At 49.5% G+C, this 20,681-nt stretch overlaps 1 protein-coding gene across 1 annotated transcript in view; it reads left to right on the plus strand.

Annotated features, from left to right (window-relative positions):
* The window catches only part of POLR3A (RNA polymerase III subunit A), a 47,427-nt gene extending 34,783 nt beyond the window's left edge, over nt 1-12,644 (plus strand). Inside the window, exons 22-31 of the mRNA XM_032839033.1 lie at nt 4,117-4,203; nt 4,292-4,374; nt 4,938-5,108; nt 6,100-6,193; nt 6,384-6,476; nt 7,545-7,709; nt 8,206-8,370; nt 8,589-8,720; nt 10,470-10,602; nt 12,376-12,644. Coding sequence (XP_032694924.1) covers nt 4,117-4,203; nt 4,292-4,374; nt 4,938-5,108; nt 6,100-6,193; nt 6,384-6,476; nt 7,545-7,709; nt 8,206-8,370; nt 8,589-8,720; nt 10,470-10,602; nt 12,376-12,524 — 1,272 coding nt within the window. The 3' untranslated portion in view covers nt 12,525-12,644. The remainder of the gene's footprint in view (nt 1-4,116; nt 4,204-4,291; nt 4,375-4,937; nt 5,109-6,099; nt 6,194-6,383; nt 6,477-7,544; nt 7,710-8,205; nt 8,371-8,588; nt 8,721-10,469; nt 10,603-12,375) is intronic.
* The last annotated feature ends 8,037 nt before the right edge of the window (nt 12,645-20,681 follow it).

Genomic DNA, 20,681 nt, shown 5'->3' on the forward strand with positions numbered 1-20,681 from the left:
AAAGCGAAACTTAAATGTTTTAGTTAAGGAAGCTCTTGACTCTTTTTATATATTGACCCTTTTATATGTTAAGGTGGGAAAAAGAGACTCTTCCAGATTTTAGTAAGTTTAAAACCCAGAGTATGGCTGGGCTGAGTGCCTTTTGTTTTGTCTTCTTACCTTTTTTTTTTTTTTTAAGATTTTATTTATTTATTTGACACACAGAGAAAGATCACAAGTAGGCAAAGAGGCAGGCGTTGGAGGGCGGTGAAGCAGGCTCCTTGCTGAGCAGAGCCTGACATGGGGCTCGATCCCAGGACCCTGAGATCGTGAACTGAGCTGAAGGCAGGGGCTTAACCCACTGAGCCACCCAGGCGCCCTTACTCTTCTTTTTTAACACATTAGAATTGTGATTTTGTTTTTATATATGATTATATTCACTTACTTACTTTTTTGTTTATCCTCAAAGACCTTAACTGAGACAGGCTATGAGAAATATAACGAGGTACTGCACTGAGCATGCTGGGAATGCTGAGCATTAGGGGTGAAGTCTGCAGCAGTGCGGCTGTCGGCCAACCCCAGACTCGATAGGCTTCTGCCCCACTTCTGGCACACATGGCTTCCCTGTTGATCACTCTGGCTCCCTTCTTGCCTTTGACAGGGTTTAACGGGTGCCCGCCCCCCGACCTGCAGTGTGTGCTTCCTCAGTGAGCACTCCTTCTAGCCCTCAATACATGTCACACGCCTCAAAGATGACTAAATGTGTCTATACCCTCTAGGGGCTCACCACCTAATGAACTCAGGTCCAGAATCATGGGCCAGAACAGATGTGTCTGACCCCCTCATGTGTTCTCCAGCCCCAGCCTGTGCCAGAGCTGAGGCCAGCCAGAGGCCGCAGCCTGTGCTCGCAGATGTGCTGGGGAGTGAGTGTTAGAACATAACTGCTGGTTATCCGTGTGATTAATTGCCTGCCAGTTGCCATGTTGTGAGTCCCTTTTAGTATGCATGGGTTGATTCAGCTGAACTCTTAGTAGCTTATTTCAGTTTTCATTTCTACAAAGTGAGTTTGGGTTTTTTGTTTGTTTGGTTTTTGTTTTTTGTTTTTAAAGCTAACTTTGAGAAAATTCGCCCTAACTTTTGTGTAAGGAAAATTGTTCCTTTCAGCAAAGCCACTGGAAGCATTCCATTTGGGTGGTAGCTGAAAGACCTTCTTTCCAGTTCCCCTAAGCTGAGGAATGGTTTTTGGTGCATGTTCTTTTACTCGTGTGTGCAGAGTTCCTCAGATGAAAATGCCCTGGGTCTGCTCAGCCTTCAGCTCCTGCTGTGGTTTCGCTGGGCCAGCAGTGGGGCAGCCTTGACCAGCTGCCAATCAGCAGCTTGCCCTAAAGAACACAGCCACAGCTAGATGCGTAGGCTGGGGGAGGAAATCACCAATGTCAGAGAGTCTCCGCACTGAATGATGCAGAGGAAAGATGAAGCAGCAGCTGCTAAGAGTGCCTGTGTTGAGCAGAGCCATGCAGGAATGATTGTCCCACTGCCCCCTGCAGTTTAGACCCCCCCCCTCTGGTTTGCAGTCACGGACTACCTGAAAGTGTGGTCTCCATCTCACAATCAGTAAGTAAACCCGGAGAGCTTTTTTTAAGGAGAGTTTTTTTTTTTGTTTGTTTGTTTTTTATTTATTTATTTGACAGAGAGAGCTCACAAGTAGGCCGAGAGGCAGGCAGAAAGAGAGGAAGGGAAGCAGGCTCCCCGCTGAGCAGAGAGCCCGACTCGGGGCTCGATCCCAGGACCCTGGGATCACGACCCGAGCCGAAGGCAGAGGCCCAACCCACTGAGCCACCCAGGCGCCCCTTAAGGAGAGTTTCTTGAAAACTCTTAAGATCTTGTAAATTAATAAAAGTCCTTTCCTGTGTGGAATGACAGTGGAAAGGCATAGTACCCTTCACATACTCCACACTTTCTCAAGGAGAAGGAAGAGAGTTGGCCCATAAGCACAGTCATCACAAGAAAGCTACGTTCATGAGCAAGGGATAGAATATGATGGACCTCAAGCAGCCCTTTGGTTAGCTGAGCTCCAAGGAAACAGAAATTGCCAGTGGGCAAGGAGGACATTGCAGACCCCCCTGCCCCAAGAGCAGATTTCAGAGAAATCATTTGACTTCAGGGAGAGGCCTGCCACCTTGGCCAAGCCTGTAACCTCCCTGAGCCCATCAGTGCCCTCCGCTCTAGAGTGATGGGGTTGATGCAGTGCCACCTCACGGGGAGGGCTCACCTTGCCAGGCAGCAGCTGGCTGGGAACCACCCATGAGCCTTGGACCATTTGTATATTAAAAGTTAAGGCTACTTGGGGCGCCTGGGTGGCTCAGTGGGTTAAAGCCTCTGCCTTCGGCTCAGGTCATGGTCCCAGTGTCCTGGGATCAAGCCCCACATCGGGCTCTCTGCTCAGCAGGGAACCTGCCTCCTCCTCTCTCTCTCTGCCCGCCTCTCTGCCTACTTGTGATCTCTATCTGTCAAATAAATAAAATCTTTAAAAAATAATAATAATAATAAATTAAAAAAATAAAAGTTAAGGCTACTTAAAATACATTAAGAATTAGGGTTTTTGCTTTCAGGAAACATAGTTAACTAGGATTTGCTAGGTGGTCTGTGGGAGGCTAAGGAGACTTATTATTGCAAGGTTAAGGTAGAACTGGGTTCTGGTAAGTTTTAAGCTCTGTATGAATACCCATAGGGTTTTATTTTTCCAAGAGTAGGCTGCTGGTTCCATCTGCTTTAAAATATTTATTTCATACAAAACAGGTATTTTCAGCTATGTGATATAGATGGAGTTAGACTTTAGGTAGGGGGTTACGTTGGTTTTCTCCTTGTGGTCCCTCAGCCTGCCTTGGAATCAAGAAATAGGACTTCCTAAAGCTTTGCAGCCATGACGGTATTCCCTCCACCCTTGGACTGCCTGCGTGTTTGGATCTTCCCTCAAGCACCCTCATAGAGCAGCTGGGTACCTGCACTGACATTCAAGAGTGACCGTTAAGCTCACTGCCACTGTTATTTGTCCAAACTCAATGAGGGGGCTACTGAGGCGAAGTGCAGTCTAGCCACTCTTTCCCATGTTCTCAAAAAACACCCCTGGATCAAACTAGAGTGGCTGATGGCCAGCCCCCAGGCCTGTGTCACAGCGGCTTCTGGAAGATTACTGTCACTGCATGGCGTGTGCCATCCGCTCACCTGGGAAGTACTTTTAGAGTCGGTCCCACAGTGCTTGACGCATGAGGCCCTGGGAGCAAGGCTTTGATGGGCATAGCTCTCTAAAGCCCATCACCTCCTCCATAAGTCCTCCTTGAGTGCTGGCCGATCCTGGTTCTAGATCCTGGCTCCAGGGGTGACTGCAGGGCTTGTCTGTGTCAGAGATACACCACAAATTATAAAACAGATAAGTTTTACCCCCTTGAGTGATTACGAGAAAATGTAGGTCTGTGGCCTCTAGCCCTGCCCTGTGCTTCCTCCACATGATGTCCTTGTCACCTTCCTTGCTCCATATAGTCCCCATCTGGGGCCTAGACTGCTACTCTGTAATGCAGAGGGGACCACAGACACCCTGATGTTTCATTCCCAGCCTGGTTTCCCGGAATCCTTACCAAGTCGTGATTGTTGGGAAGGGCAAGTAAGACTGGGGGTGGGGGTGATGCAGAGGCGAGGGTCAGAGAAAGAAAGAAAAGTAGGGATTCAGGAGTGTCTTCTTTGAAATGAAGGCAAGCCGAAACCATGTGTTTGAAATGTGTATGGCATCTACAAGGCTATGCCTTAGCTGGTGCCTCAGTTGACAGTAACTTCAGAAGAAAGCCTCAAAAATAAGCCTGTTTAGAAACTGCGAGTTTATAAGTTCTAGCCGCTCTAAGCTGGGAGGATGGGAGGATGCAGGCGACAGGTATGCTGGGAGAGCAGAGGAGAAGGTGGCCGCATCAGCCTCTCCTGCCGTGGCTCCCACTGGCTGTGCAGGCGGGTGCGTGGAAAGGGCAGAGATGGTGTCATGAACCATCGTGAGACTGGTGGGCTCATCACTCTGCCGAAGTTTGTAAAACAAACTGCCGTCCAAATCCCCACAAATGCACAACCGATGTTTGCTGTGTAATCTTTCAGGAAATAAAAAACTTCGTCAAGGGCGTTTCTGAGAAGATCAAGAAGACCAGAGATAAATATGGCATCAACGACAATGGCACCACAGAGGTAGCGCTCGGCTTCCCCAATGGGCTCTGGTGCCCTCATGGGCTCGGGTCCCACAGCCTGACCCCTCACTTGGTTTCTGTCCCTCCAGCCCCGTGTGTTGTACCAGTTGGACCGGATCACTCCCACCCAAATCGAAAAGTTCCTGGAGACCTGTAGGGACAAGTACATGAGGTACAGATGCTAATTTGCCTAGACTGTGGGGCAGGCGCATGGGGCTCCTGTCCTTCCTGTTGCCCACTCCATTTCCAGTGCCAGCATGCGAGCAGGTTCCATCACCTCTTCTTAGGGGCTCCAGTGGGGAGGCAGGCTGGATGTTCCAAGATGTGGAAATAATTGCAAAGGCATTTCTGAGTGTCTACCCCATGGAGTCACTCCCAGTATGCTTTGGGGGTGCCAGCTACACTGTCTACCATTGGCACCGTTTGTTAGCAGAGCTCTTGGATCTTCTCCAGGCCATCAATGTTTGGGCCCAGTCACTGCAAGCGGACCACAAGTAGCCACACAACGTTCACTTCCATTATTGGGCCCCTTGGACTGTGGCACCCCCACCCGGCCCCCCATCTACACTTCTGGCTGATCCATGCCAGGTTCTTCACGTCAAAGCACGGCCTGGCTCATAGCATACTCCCTCCTGACCCAGACAACACCTGCATTTTTTTCTGTTGAAAAGAGATAATCAGAAGCCTCTTCCCAACAGTTTTACTGGACTCTTCTTCCATACCCTTACCTTCTAGGGCACAGATGGAGCCAGGTTCTGCAGTGGGCGCACTGTGTGCCCAGAGCATTGGCGAGCCAGGCACCCAGATGACCCTGAAGACTTTCCACTTTGCGGGTGTGGCCTCCATGAACATTACCCTGGGTGTACCCCGGATCAAAGAGATCATCAATGCTTCCAAGGCTATCAGGTGCTTCCCTCCACCTCCCTTCTGTTCTCCTGCTGCCTGTCGTGTGCTTCTCTAACTACGGCTGGTAGTCTAGTAGGCAGTATTGTCAGCTCTGGTGGCATGCTTGCCTTCATCAGATCCGGATTGTTTAAAAACCCCATTGAGAAAAAGATAAGTGGAAACTGGGTATAGTCACAAGTGAGGCAGTCATTCTTTGTGGCCACAAGTCACATGAAAGAAAGAAACATTAAAAAAAAAAAATGGCTGGAAAGACTGTATCAATAGGTCTGTGTCAATTTAAATTTCAGATGTTATTCCCAGCCTAAGCTTGACTGGTGAGTCTGTCACTTGAGCTGTGGCCACAGTCTGTGACTCCCTAGTGATTTCATGGTAGGATTTATAGGTCATCTGAGACCAGAAAAGATAGAACTACGTTACAGTGCCTTCTGTGACCTCATGATGATTCACCTGTGATCTGAATCCTCCAGAGTGATGACAGATAGCATCCAATGAGGGAACATGGCACTGTGTTCTAGAGCAGCACTGGTGGGCGTCCAGGGTGGCAGGAGCTCTATTGCCGCTCCGACTGCTCTGGTCTCCCAGGAGTGTATGGCCAGGGGACACCAGCCAGGACAGGGAGGGCAGAAGCTGGGAGCAAGTGATTGGCAGGTGTCAACCTGGAGAGGGGGTGATGTGGATGGGACGGAGGGGTGGCAGAAGCTCTGATACACGAGCATTAAGTGTCAGTACAGAATTGAAATAACTACCTGCTAGGACCAGAGAGGAAGAGGTCAGTTCACTTGGTCAGGAAGAATGTTCTGAAAATCGTCTCATTCACTGCTAGAGTCGGTTGCACGTGAATTCTAAACAGAGAAAGTCTGGATAAGAATGTGAAGCCTCTAGTGAGTGCTTCAGAAATCGCAGCTGGTTTTAGCACTAGGATTCCTATAGTGCCTCGGCCTCCCCGTGGGCTCCTTCCTGGGCTGTAACCGCTGCCCCTGCCTTCTCTCAGTACCCCGATCATCACGGCACAGCTGGATAAGGACGACGACGCAGACTACGCTCGCCTCGTGAAGGGCAGAATCGAGAAAACCCTCTTGGGAGAGGTAAGAAATCTGTCTTGGTGACAAGAGCACTTGGAGCAGCAGTGTGGCGAGCACGCACATGTAAACTGTCGTTGTGGTGGGCCTTCTAGTCAGTGGGGTCATGCTCTCCTGGGTCCCTCAAAATGAGCAGCATATGCTCTTTGAAAGCGGGAGAGTGACTGTGTAATGTTCTGATCTTCTGACACGACAGATTTCAGAGTATATTGAAGAAGTGTTTCTTCCAGATGATTGCTTTATCCTCGTCAAGCTCTCCCTGGAACGGATCAGACTTCTGAGACTAGAAGTGAGTCACGTCATTAAATGTGCGTAGGAGGTCATCCTCTGTGAGTCCCAGGATGGGCGCTGATCGCCGAGCAGGAGCTAAGCCAGGCATGAGAAGCATCGAGGAGGCGAGGCTTTGTTGGGTTTCTGTTTTGTAAGAGTCTATCGTACCTTCCCATTCTCTCTCTCTGAACCTGACCCTGACACACACATTCCCACCTAAAGACACAGGAATTTTGTGAGGCCGTGATAGCCGTTTGCTGTGACACAGTATTAGAGGGTCTGGCAGGAATAAAGGCCACCTGTATCTTACTCATGTGTGGGCCCCAGCATGGCGCCTGGCTGGCTCTGCCAGTGTTTTTGGCTGGATGGACTAGTCTGGCTTAGTATTACTGGTGTTCACGGTCAGGTAAAGATCGAGAGATTGTCAGCCTTTCTCACAGAGCAGCTGAGGCAGGGATGCAAACTGAGTAACTTCCTGGAACCTTCCTCTTCCTCTCAGGGAGTTAGCACCCATCCTGGCCACATTGTGTCTCAGCCCATTCTCTCAAGTATCAAGTTCGTGTTGCCCAGAGACTGTGATTCTAGAATTGAGCTGTCAGGTCTCCAGGCTGGGGACTTCTCTGGCCTACCTCTGGCCACGTGCCTTGTGACTCTTGAACCAGGGCTGAGTTGCATCCAGGCATGTGACCCATGAGCAGTTGTGGTGAGGTCAGGTGAAGGGGAGGCTTCACTAACACAAATTGTCCTGCTCTCCAGCCCCCTGCCTCCTGGAACCACCTCAGAGCCTGTGTGTGTTACTGTGAATGCAACATGCATTTTCAGTGGGGGCGAAAGTTGGTTTAGGGTAAGGGGAGGTTGTGAAGAAAGTCTCCTCTGTTTATAAGTAAAGTAGACATACTTATGCAGTACATAAGCAAATATACAATATGTCACATGTTAGGATTTTATGGTGAGGAATAAGAGTAAGGGAAAAAATGAGGCTTGTCAGGGGGCAGTGATGAAAAAAGGCCAAGAAACACTGAAATCAAAGCCTCCAACCCTGTCAGTAATATCCTGGGTGGGCGGCCCGTGTCTGGTCACCTTGTAGGTGAACGCTGAGACCGTGCGCTATTCCATCTGCATGTCCAAGCTCCGCGTGAAGCCTGGCGATGTGGCTGTTCATGGCGAGGCTGTGGTGTGTGTCACCCCTAGAGAGAACAGCAAGAGCTCCATGTACTATGTGCTGCAGTTCCTGAAAGAGGATCTCCCCAAGGTGAGACAGAAGTTCCCTCTTGGAGGCCCCACCCAGCCTAATGCCTGGACATTTGTAGGTGGAGAGACTGTGTTTACTTGTGGCCCAAATACCCAGGTGTCAGGAAACCTGAGGACTGTGTCACTACAGAGACTGAGAGGGGTGCCCATTTCTTCTTTCTTGCCACATCCCCCTGTACTAAGGTTTTTCCCATCTTTGCTCAGCCACACAAACTCTACCTGTTAGATTCCTGTGTGTTCTGTGGTAAAACTGATGTAGACTGAGGCACGGCCGCCTGAACTTGTGCTTTCTCCCTAAGCCCTAACAGCACACGGGTACTTTCAGGTTTGTTATGTTCCCGATAAACCCCACTGAGAAACAGAGCTGGTCAGGGTGACAACCCAGGCATGACGTTCCCAGTTCTCACAGCCATGTGATTTCAGAGGCTACCACGATGGGGGAGGGGGGCGGCCGTGGGCCCCGCTGGGCCTTGAGCCTTCTGTGTCTCTGAGTCCAGGTGGTGGTGCAGGGCATCCCAGAAGTTTCCAGAGCTGTCATCCACATCGACGAGCAGAGCGGAAAGGAGAAGTACAAGCTCCTGGTGGAGGGTGATAACCTGCGGGCAGTCATGGCTACCCATGGTGTGAAGGGCACCCGCACCACCTCCAATAACACCTATGAGGTACCATTCATGCCCTGAGTCACCTCAGGGTTGTCCCAGCACACTGGTGTGACAAATGCTACTGTTTTCTCTGGGTCTGCATGAAAGATTACCCAGCAGCCTGTTTCTGGCAGAGGGCCTAGAGTGTGCTGGGAAGCTGCTGAGCAGAGGAAGATGTGGGGAGGACTTGGGCCGGCGTGTCAGAAGAGGCTGCTTGCACTCAGCCTGGCTCTCTGTAGGTGGAGAAAACGCTGGGCATCGAAGCTGCCCGGACCACGATCATCAACGAAATCCAGTACACGATGGTCAACCATGGCATGAGCATCGACAGGAGGCATGTGATGCTGCTCTCCGACCTGATGACCTATAAGGTTCGTGGGTGGGCGTGGCACGCCAGCCAGCTCGCAGCTGCCTGGAGAACACGCGGCTGTGATGACCGCCGCAGAAAGAAAACAGGATGTCCCCATTGCTCAAAGACCAAAGCGTGGGGTTGGGTGTTCTGGTGAAACTCTGGTATGAAACTTACAGCCTTGTGACAGGAGGTGAGGCATTACTACTTTTGTCCTGATTAGAAATGTTATCCTAGAGCAAAACCAGCCATTGCCAAAAGCCCGGGGATTTCCATGGCAAACCAAGGTGTTTATTTCCTATTGAACCCATTCCTCACATTTCTGTAGCCATTTCCAGGTAAAGGATAAGTTACCATGATCTGAAGGGGAGGGTAGGTGGGAAATGAGGTTGGTCATTTTCTTTCTCTTTTTCTACAAAACGTATCCATTCCCCATAGTAGTACGCATGCCCCATAGCAGTGCCATAAGGTTTTCATAGTGCCTCCCCATAGGAACCTGTCCCTGATGACAGAGCAGACAGAGAAATGACCTGTTTCCTCCTCCCTGTAGTAGAGGCTGTCACTTTTAAGTCTTGCCTCCTGGTCTTATTCTCTCCGCACATATTGTGTTATGTACTTGCAGTGAATAGTGGGCTTATGGGTTTTACCCATTTCATGTAACTTTTTGCCTATTTTCCATGTCACATAGTTTTTATACATATACTTTTTTTTTAAAGATTTTATTTATTCATTTGAGAGAGCACAAGCACTGAGCGAGGCAGAAGGAGAGGGAGACGCAGACTCCCCACTGAATGGGAAGCCCGATGTGGGGCTCCATCCCAGGAACTGGATGGAGATCATGACCTGAGCTAAAGGCAGACACCCAGGGGCGCCTGGGTGGCTCAGTGGGTTAAAGCCTCTGCCTTCGGCTCAGGTCATGATCCCAGGGTCCTAGGATCAAGCCCTGAATCGGGCTCTCTGCTCAGCAGGGAGCCTGCTTCCCTTCCTCTCTCTCTGCCTGCCTCTCTGCCTACTTGTGATCTCTGTCTGTCAAATAAATAAATAAAATCTTTAAAAAAAAAAAAAAGATTCTTTAAAAATAAGTGAATAATAAAGGCAGATACCCAACCATCTGAGCCACCCAGGGGCCCCATAAGTATACTTTTTTTTTTTTTTTTAAGATTTTATTTATTTTTTTGACAGAGACATGGGGAGAGAGGGAACAGAAGCAGGGGGAGTGGGAGAGGGAGAAGCAGGCTTCCCGCTGAGCAAGGAGCCAAATGCGGTGCTCAGTCCCAGGACCCCGGCATCATGACCTGAGCTAAAGGCAGACACTTAACAACTGAGCCACCCAAGTGCCCCAGAAATATACTTTTTTAATGATGGTGCAGCGTTTGCTTGAATGAAAACACCTAAATTTACTTAACTCTTTCCCTACTGTGAGGCTTTTAAATTATTTGAGTTTGGGATTTTTTGAGCCATAATAAACATCTTCAGAAGTACTCTCTTCTTTAAAAGTTGGATTTTGAATTCTAGCTCTCAGTTCATGACTACTTGTTCCAACAGCATGTGGTTGGGAGTGTAAGGATCCCTGTCGTCAGTGACTGGTAGCCCTCAAGGGGATGCCAGTGGGACAGATTACAGTGAGGGTCCTATCCTGACCCGAGACTGACTTGAACAGCTGCTTCACTGATTTGGGCTGACTCTCTTGAGGGGAGCCAGAGGGTGTGGTTTGCTGTGGCGTTCTGTAAGTGGTGTGAGTACAACCCTGACTCCTTCTCCCCCAATGCAGGGTGAAGTCCTGGGCATTACGAGGTTTGGCCTGGCCAAGATGAAAGAAAGTGTGCTGATGCTGGCCTCCTTTGAGAAGACAGCTGACCATCTCTTCGATGCTGCCTACTTCGGGCAGAAGGACTCCGTGTGTGGTAGGTTTGGTGTTTCTAAGACTTTCATCAGAGGGCCTTTGTGGTTTATAGCTGAGACTGTGGCTGAGGATTCCCAGGAGGTGAGGAAACTGAGTAGGCAGAGCATAAAGTCACAGATCACAGAATTGGAAATGATATCTTTTTTTTTTTTTTTTAATCAACATATAATGTATTTTTATCCCCAGGAGTACAGGTCTGTGAATCGCCAGGAAATGATATCTTTTATCTCCACATCCTGGCTGTGGCTCCCTGTATCCCCCCTCATCTGCTAGAAGGCTTCTCTGTCAGTACAGACAGCTTTTTGGGGCAAAGAAGAAAAGATCAACCCTGGGCACCAGTGAGTGTTCTAGACCTTAGAGATGCGGTGGGCCAGTATGATCCTGCCCTCCTGTATGGTGCCAGGGCTGACAGGAGGGAGCAGCGTTTAGTGGCCCTGCTATCATGACCTCTGGGGAAGGAGAGCTGCCAGGCCCAGCACCTTGCATGCACTGAGCACAGCAGGTCTATAGGGACAGGTATTAAACCTTTGCACAAGTCGCACAGGGAACTAGCTTACTGGCTGACGAGTCTCACCCTGCACCGGCCGCCTCCCCACAGCACCCAGCACATCTCTGATGGCGGCCTGGGAGAGAAGGGCCTTGGCAGAGCTGTCACCATCTACCTGCTGCCCGGCTGGCTCTTCCCTGCCTCCTGCACCACATGCCCAAGAAGAGAGTCTGCAGGGGGCTCAGTAGCTAGGCCAAGGTCACATACTCATCGGGCCCAAGCAGGGATTCCCAGCCTGGCTGCCATCCTTATCACCAGAGGTTGGCTTCCTCATGGCCATTTCCTGTCTCGTCTCCCAGTCTTACATGGATTTGCCAAACAGGTGCTGGCTAGGTGAGGTCTCCGGCAGGGCACATGCCGCTGCTTTGTTCCTAAGATTAATTCTTCTCTTTTCAGAAGGGACACGGGTTGCAGACAGAGGAAAAGAAAAATTACTATATCATTTTTTAAGATAAGTCAGAGGAAAGAAAAAAGGAGCAGAGATTGGGGCAGAAGAACAGGTCAAGGCCAAAGTAAGAGTGAGTGTGCTTGACAGTGGAATTAACGGCCAGTGCTGCGACCCTGCCATCGAGGTGCTGGGCCTTGCAGCCCCACACACTGCCACCTTGATGGTGGCCTGGCATGGTCACCCCACCCCGCACTGTGAAATCTTCCCCTTCCTTGCCCTTTACATTGTTGTTAACTCAGAGTCAGCCCTCAGTCCACGTTGGTCTTTAGCTTGGCAGTTTGTCTCTCTGGTCTCCTGATAGCACAAAGCCTGGAATAGAGTAGGCAAGCACTCGCTTATTACGGAACCAGAAGTCTGAGCCAGAGCTGGAGTGGAGTTCGGAGAGAAAATCTGCTCCATTGCATTCCTCCTGTCCCTGCAGGGGCCTTGCCTTCCAAGTGTCTCCCATTAGGGCTGTGGGTTTCCAAGGCACGGGGTGCTGGTAAGCTGTTAAGCTTGACCCAGCCTTTTCCCATGAGCATAGGGAACGAGTTTCTGCTGCTGTTTCCACAGGCATTTGTCCTAACCGTCAGCCTGTTTGCTTTTCTTCTAGGCCCTAAACTGAGGAAACATTGGGTGGCAAAGTCAGGGTTCTGCGAGCATCATTCAATATCTGTCTGTCTGAGTTTAGTGCTCTGGAAGGCCAGCCTACAGAGCAGCTGTGGCCCAGACGGAGAGGAGAGCTGGGAGCCCACCTGTGTGGTGAAAAGCCATCTAATGCCCTATCTGGTTGATTTCAGGAGTGTCTGAATGCATCATCATGGGGATCCCCATGAACATCGGAACTGGGCTCTTCAAGCTGCTACACAAGGCTGACAGGGACCCAAGCCCTCCCAGGAGACCCTTGATCTTCGACACAAATGAATTCCACATCCCCCTTGTCACATAGTTCAGGGAAGAGGAGATCATTCCTGACCTCGGCTCCTTGTCCTGTCTGGAAAGGGGTCAAGACTGGCAGCTGACCCAGAGAGGTTGTGCTCTCTGGGAAAGTCCCTGATATCCCCCCAGTGCTGTCGAGCAGAGAAGGCCTCTACGTCCCCAGGAGCAGCTCACCCAGGACCCTGATCACACCACAGTACCTGGTTGGGAGAACTGAGGTTTGTCTGTTTGAAACCCTAGCCTCGCCAGGAGGCCCCAGCCAGGCACCTTTGCTCATTCTCAGCTCACCCTTCCAACCACCGGCTTTCAGGAGTATCCCACCATGAGCCAGAGCCAGCTGTAGGGCCCGAGACCAGGGCCTATTCTGGTTTTTCTGTTGCTTGGTCATGCTTGAGTCTCTCAACATGGCCTACTCATGTAAATGTTATCACTATTATTTATTTATTCAGTTTGAAGAGTCTGGAGTTGTTACTATTTTGGCTTTACTTTTGAAATTTGAAAGCAAGAGGCTATAGAAACCAAGAAAGCCAGCATTGAAGTATCACCGGAAAAACTGGTTAAGCAGATGGGACTGCCTAGGATTTGTAACTGAGCTAAAACCGTCATGAGGCCCAAGCTGCTCTCAAACATCTTTTACAGAGGCCTCCGGCCACCCCATTTTTTTTGTTTTTGTTTTTGTTTTAAAGATTTTATTCATTTATTTGACAGACCGAGATCACAAGTAGGCAGAGAGGCAAGCAGAGAGAAAGGGGGAAGCAGGCTCCCTGCTGAGCAGAGAGCCCGATGCGGGGCTTGATCCCAGGACCCTTAGATCATGACCTGAGCTGAAGGCAGAGGCTTTAACCCACTGAGCCACCCAGGCGCCCCATACCCCATTGTTTTTGTCTACCTCTGACCTCCATGGGTGGACCATGCCTTTGTGAGAAGAGTGGGACCCATTCTTCATAGCCGATAGAAGTCTTGCCAGAGTTTGGAGCCCACTGCGGTGGGGACTGTCAAGTGTGCGTGGAGGTAATGGGGTGAAGCTGGTCCAGGCCCCTGCGTTGCCTGAGCGGTGACCACACCCACTGAGGTATCTGTGCAGGGGCCCTGCCTCCCATAGCCACAGAGCAAGCAGGGCAGGTGCAGAGCTATGGGCTAAAACGTGCCTGGGGGCAGAGGTGGGGTAAGGCCCTTCTGGGTACAGGCAGGGGTGAAAGGTCCACCCAGACAGGAAGGGAGGAGGCCCAGGTGGTGGTGGAGAGGGACCTAGAGCTGGCGGTGTGCCCCATTTGGCCATAGCAGGTTCCTAAAAGATTAAATCTAACAACTGAGAGCTCGTGTCAGGCCTGGAGGAGCGCTTACAGGAGGACCCCGCAAGGTTTGTGATGGGGTTTTGTGCAACAGAAGAAAGAAATGTACATAGCTTATCTGAGCAGAAGGGTTTTGCTGCCAGAGACTATGATGCTTTGTACTGAATTTGCTCCATAAGATTGGGCCAAGGTCACAAGAGAAGTGGTATGGCTGCTGCTCACTACTCCATCTGGAGAATGTTCCGTGAAGCCTGCCCTTCCCTCTCCTATCCAGAGCCAAGTCCCACTGCCCTGGCTCTTCCTTCTTTGCCAGGGGGCCTTGGAAAACCAAGAATGCTTAATTGGGAGTGAGGTGATGGTGAAAGTAGGATTTCGACCCTACCTTCTGGCTCCATGCACCTGGGAAGCTCTGCTTCTGAAGCAACATTGCTAATTTTTCTCTTCGTATCCAGCCCCTGGAATAAACAGCAGCGCAGACTGAAGAGATGTGAGTTTATTATTGAGGGAGAAGATGGTTTGGCTGATTAAAGAGGTGGATGCAGGGTGGGGAGGGAGTAGGGCAGGCACTCACAATTCAAGTTGTAGTACACAGAATCACACTTTACTTCTTCAGACATCTCTAGCTGATTCCTGAAAGTTCTGAGTGTAACCATCAACTGTCGGGTCTCTCAGGATGAATGCTTTCTCTCGCATCCTGATGGGATCCTGAATCCAGAATTCTTTACGTGAACCTTTAGCCCTTCTCTGGTTTAAATTCTGTTAAAATTAGTTTGGCCCTGAGGACATGGCCCTGTACCCATGAGGTTGACTTAGAAAGTTCTCTTAAGGTTAAAAAGTCACTTTTTCATCTTCCACCCTCTCCCATATCCACTCCCCTTATCTCTGAACTGAGCTAGCCTGGTTCCAACACAGATGAAGCCTGTTAACAGACTTACCCAGGGGTGCCATCTGAAACCTCAGCACAGGCCTTGCTTCCCTCATAAAACCAGCCAAGAGCCACAGAGTGCCACAGCTGCCTTCCCAAAAACCTGCCTGGGGAGTTAGCCTTGGGTCTGCTCAGATCCAAAACTGCAAGAAGACACATGAGGGCCATGGGAGGGTGGACTCCCCAAGTGGGAGGGAGTACCAGCACCCACCTTCCTCTGTGTGACATGTCTCTGAAGTGGAGAGGGGAGCGGATGTGCGGGGCTGTGAGTAATAGAGACAGCCCCACCAGGCGCTGCCTGCTGCTTGAGCAAGGACTCTGGGTGCCTGGATGAGCGGTGTGTGATGGTGCTACATGCAGGCAGGGGCCTGGGATCAATCAGCATGTGGCACTGCGGAGACAGAAGGCTTACATGAAGCAAGGCACCACCCAGTCAGAGACCATGGGTCCTCATCGCTGTGGCAGCCCTGCAGGGACCCCTAGCATAGGTGGCGTTGGCTGGTGGGCCCTACTCTGTGCTCCCTGATGTATGTGTGCCCTAGGTGGGTGTGCAGACTCCCCCGATGGAGTGACCTGCTGCCCTGGCATTAGCTTTTTGCAAGCACATGACACCGTATCCAGAGAGCATTGTCTTGAGAGGAAGCCCCGTAGGAGGTTGGGATTTTATTCTGGGCCTGTTGGGGAAGAAATAAAAATGGATTTAAATGGTCTCATGCATTAACAAATTCATATTTCTGACTATTGATACTGTCTAATCCTTTGCCTTTTTTACATCTTTTGTACAAAGGGATTCAAGTAGCAATCGACTCAGTTACAGCCCCCTGCTTTTTCAGCTCTTTGGGTGTGGGTGAGACCTTCTGGAATCTTTCCGTGTCTGTGTTGGAGTCAAATTACAGTGCTGTGTTTCTGTTTCAGGGTTTATCCATGGGTATTCACATTGATTCATGTCTGATTGAACCTGACACCATATAATGATTATTTTTCTTGAATTTTGGTTGCCTCTTGACAGAACACTACTTTTTTAGGAAAACTGAAAGGAGGAAAACATAAATGCATATAACGGTAGCAGTTCATCCCTATGGGTTATGGAGCAGAGTGACTGGGATACATATGGGCTCCAACTCCTACAGTAATTAGTGTCCCCTGCCACAAGCCCACCTCTCAGGTGCTAGAAGTCTGCAGTGAGCACTGTGCCCCTCCCCGCCCCCATCATGTAGCTAATCCAAGCCCAGTGGGACACAGTGCAGAGCCTCCTGGAAGTGCCACCTAGCTGGGGTCAAGTGCCTCGCCTAACTTCTGAAGTTCATTCAGCAAATAAAGGCCTACTATATTCTAGGTACTAAAAGCAGCAGTAAATAAAACCGGTATATCAGATACCAATGCAACTAAAAACAATTCTTCCACAAAAGGGGCAGAGCCAAGAGGTGGCAGATCAAGCCTGCAAATACGTGTCCAACACTGTCTAGGGTCGTAGCTGCAGAACTGAGGGTCCTGTGGGAGGTCTGGCACCTCCAGCTCAGAGACCAGTGCTGCAGCCAGCACAGCCCCTGCTTCCAGGCCCTCTGCAGAGCACTTCCCACTGCTGATTGGCCTCCGTCCCTTGGACTGGGACTCTAAAGGGTAGGCCCTGAGTAGACACAAGCCTACAATCGTGGGGAAAGAAGGCTCCCATATTTAGCCTGCACTCCCTGTACAGTGTTCATAAGTGGACATTTAAGTCCATGAAAATTTGCTAAGCTGCTCTGTGCCAGGTGGTGTGCAGGCCTCAGAGAAAATCCCTGTGTGGGGGACTTACCATCTGGTCAGGGTCAGCTTGTGGTTAAGAGCCAGGTTTCTATGAACAGAGTATCAGAATGCAAATCCCAATTTCCCCTTTCTGTCTGGTGACCTTGAGCTAATGATCTAACCTCTCTCCCTCATTTATAAGATAGGAATGCTATTTAGTGGTACCTAACTCATGGGGTCATTATGAAGTTTCAAAGTGATCTTGCATGTAAGATCCAAGTATGGTGTCTGGCACAAAAAAAAAAACACACTCTTAAGTGTGTTTGCAGTTATGGTGACCATCAGTATTTTTACTGGAAAACATGGTCTGAGAATTCAGAACTAAAACCCAAACTCTGACCCTTTTTTTTTTTTTTTAAGATTTTTTATTTATTTATTTGACAGACAGAGATCACAAGTAGGCAGAGAGGCAGGCAGAGAGAGAGGTGGAGGCAGGCTCCCTGCAGAGCAGAGAGCCTGATGCAGGGCTTGATCCCAGGACCCTGGGATCATGACCTGAGCTGAAAGCAGAGGCTTAACCCACTGAGCCACCCAGGCGCCCCTGACCCTTTTTTTTTTTTTTAAGAGCACGTGCATACGTGCTCGTAGTGGGGGAAGGGCAGAGCAAGAGAGAATCTTAAGCAGGCCCCACACTCAGCATGGACCAGGGTTCCATCTCCTGACCCTGAGATCATGACCTGAGCTGGAATCAAGTCAGCTGCTCAACTGGCTGAGCCACCCAGGAACCCATAACTGACCCCCCCTTTTTTTTTAAGATTTTATTTATTTATTTGACAAAGAGGGAGGGAATACAAGCAGGAGGAATGGGAGTGGGAGAACAGGCCTCCCTCGGAGAAGGGAGCCCTATGCAGAGCTGGATCCCAGGACCCTGGGACCATGACCTGAGCCAAAGCCATACGCTTAACAACTGAGCCACCCAGGTGCCCCAACTCTGATCCTTTTAAGTCACACAAATGGAGTTGTCCTTTGTGGCCTTGGGAATCCAGCCTCCCGAGTCATAACTTCTGCCCCACAGTCTGCTCGAAGAGTAGATCAGGGAAGTATTTCATACCAGGGAGGAAAGGCTAGAGAAGGGGACTGACATTTGGCAGTCACATGCTGAGTGTGTAAACATTTTAATTTGGGTCATAAAATAAAGGTGACCTCATTGAAAGAGTTGTGGACAGTAGCTCAGAGTTGTTATAGAGGTGGTTGTGGATGTACTTATTTATATAGATCTAGTGTATAAAGTCCTAGGAGATGAGACTTTTTTTTCTCTCTAAGGGAGAGGTTACCATTTAAAAGTCTTGCACAAACTGGTAATAATGGTTGCCTCTGGCAATAGAAACAATGACTGAAGAACAGAGGTATTTTTCACACTATGTTCTGTTGTGTCTTTCTAATTTTGTTCCTTCTGAAGGTATTGCCAATATCTGATGGTAAAGAAATCAAGTCATCTTGAAGCCAACTTTGTTCTTGGAGAGTGCTCAAGTGCTCTGTTCTGAAAGGAGCAGAGTGGTCTCTTCCAGTTACACAGAGCCAGGAAGTGCCAGAGATGCAGGGAGGACACTGTTCCTGGGATAAGGTGACCACAAAATCTCTCATGGCCATGGCCTTACATCTCCAAGATTTTCTCTTCTGACGTTAAGACCATGGTGGGTATTACAAGGCTGAAATGGCACTTTCACAAGGCTGTCAGACTCAGGCCCTGCCAGCCTCCCCCTCCACCACCTCTAGGTTCCGGCTCTGTCCTCATCCCTCATGGTCCAAGGCCACCGCTCCATTTCCAGGCATGCTAGCCAGAAGACAAGGGGAAAGACAGGCATAGCTCTTCCTTTAAGGAAAGTTCCCAAAAATTGAGCGATATTTCTGTTTCCATCCCTTCAGCCAGAACTAACCAAACCTGGTTCCAAGGGAAGCTGGCAGATGCCACTGGGGTTCTGGGTAGCCATGGGCCTAGCTAAAAGTAGGGGCTTCTGTTAGCAAAGAAAACAGGAGGAACAGGAAGTGGGAAACAATCATGTATCTGCCTCTGGTCTATCAGGACCTTTAGGGGTTTTTTTGGTGCATTCGTTGTTTTGATTGACAAAGGTCCAAATATTCCCCTGAACCCCTCAAAGAAACAGACTGAGACCCGGACCCCTTCATTCCCACTTTTCTTTTCACTTTCTGGCAAATCTTTTGCCTGAGGGTTTTTGTTTTGGCTTAGTGGTGGTTTTTTGTTTTTGTTTGTTTGGCTTGGTTTTTTGTTTTGTTTTTTAATAAACTGATATTTAAATTATACATTCCCTTAGAAGGCTGTTCAAAATGTTTCTGGGTTGATGGAAAATATACCTGTCAAATACGCATTCAGTAAATAACCCTGATTATTGCTCCCCTACTGCCAGGTGCTGGGTGTAAAGTGGGGACAAAATTTGCATGGCCACTTACCTTGTGGACTGAATCTAGTCACGGCACTGTCCACCAGAAATGTATGTGATGGTAAATTTCCTAACAGCCATACATTTTTTAAAAAATGGTAGACTTAATTTATTTTATTCACATCCAAAATACCATTTCAGCATGTAATCAGGGTAAAAATTATGAATGAGATGTTGAGTCTTCAGCATCCAGCCTATTTTTTTTTTTTAAGATTTTATTTATTTGACAGAGAGAGACACACAGGGAACACAAGCAGAGGGAGCAGAAGAGGGAGAAGCAGGCTTCCCGCCGAGCAGGGAGCCTGATGTGGGCCTTGATCCCAGGACCCTGGGATCATGACCTGAGCCGAAGGCAGCCGCTTAACGACTGAGCCACCCAGGCGCCCCAGCCTGTTTTGTACTCATAGCACATCTCAAAGTCCACGTGCACAATAGCCATGTGTGGCTGGTGGCTGTCATTGAGATTGGAAAGCCCAGGTTAGTGAACGAGTGTGTAACCAGTGTACAATTATACCTTGTGCTAAGAGCCAAGGAAGAGCTACAGTGTTGGAGAAGATAGAGGTCGGTGGTGTGAGCAGGCCTCAGGGGAGCGGACATCTGAAGGATGAGAAGAGTAAGCAGAGGGACTGGAGTGCAGGGGAGGACCTGTGGAAGGGGAGCCTGGCTCCCTTGAGGGCTGAGGGCCACCAGCAGCAGAGCAATCACAGCTTCTCCAGAAACTTCAAACTGGTATTTGAGCTAAGCCCCAGCCCAGGGAGTGTCTCAGCCCCCTGCGCCTCCCGAGGCTGGCCACTTTCCTCCCTGACTCGTTGTCCAAGGAACTTTCCGGTGAACACCTCTTGGGGCTTGATCTGTCCAGAAGGCATTTTCTGTGGCCTCTTAACCTGACCCCAAATCCCAGGCCTATTAGAAGGCAGTGGATCCGCACTCTGAAAAGGCAGAGGGAACTTGGTGTATAAAAACAGGCCTCCTGGGGCACCTAGGTGGCTCAGTGAGTTAAGTCTTTGCCTTCGGCTCAGGTCATGGTCTCAGGGTCCTGGGATCAAGCCCCACATCGGGCTCTCTGCTCCACAGGAAGCCTGCTTCCCCCTCTCTCTCTGCCTGCCTCTCTGCCTATTTGTGATCTCTCTGTCTGTCAAATAAATAAAATCTTTAAAAATAAAAAAATTAAAAACTAAAAAAAAAAAAAAAGACAAGCCTCCAGAAGCCTTTTGGGGGCGCCTGGGTGGCTCAGTGGGTTAAAGCCTCTGCCTCCAGCTCAGGTCATGATCCCAGGGTCCTGGGACCGACCCCCACATCAGGCTCTCTGCTCACTGGGGAGCCTGCTTCCCTTCCTCTCTCTCTGCCTGACTGCCTACTTGTGATATCTATCTATCTCTCTCTCTCTCTCTCTCTCTCTGTCAAATAAATAAATAAATAATCTTTAAAAAAAAAAAAAAAGGTTTTTGGCACAGAACACTCCGTGTGCATGATATGCCTGGGGCCTGTGCTTCCAAACTTCTTTCCTGGAAGAGTAAATGTGTCTCCCAGGGAAACCAGGTTGAGAGGAGTCCTGCCCCTGTACCTATCAGTTGGCTCCAGCACCAAGGATCAGGCCTGAGCAATTCACCACATGCAAGTCGGGGAGCATATTTTTGCCACTCCAGGTTGGCATTAGGAATAAAATAAACCAGATTCTCCAGATAGACTACACCAGTCTCCCAGGCGCTCAAGCTATTTATTCAGCCTTCAGTAAGACAGTGCTCAGGATACATGTGGATTCAAGG

This window comes from Lontra canadensis, unplaced genomic scaffold (genome assembly GCF_010015895.1).
Source record: "Lontra canadensis isolate GAN:19392208 unplaced genomic scaffold, GSC_riverotter_1.0 scaffold3, whole genome shotgun sequence".
NCBI lineage: Eukaryota > Metazoa > Chordata > Mammalia > Carnivora > Mustelidae > Lontra > Lontra canadensis.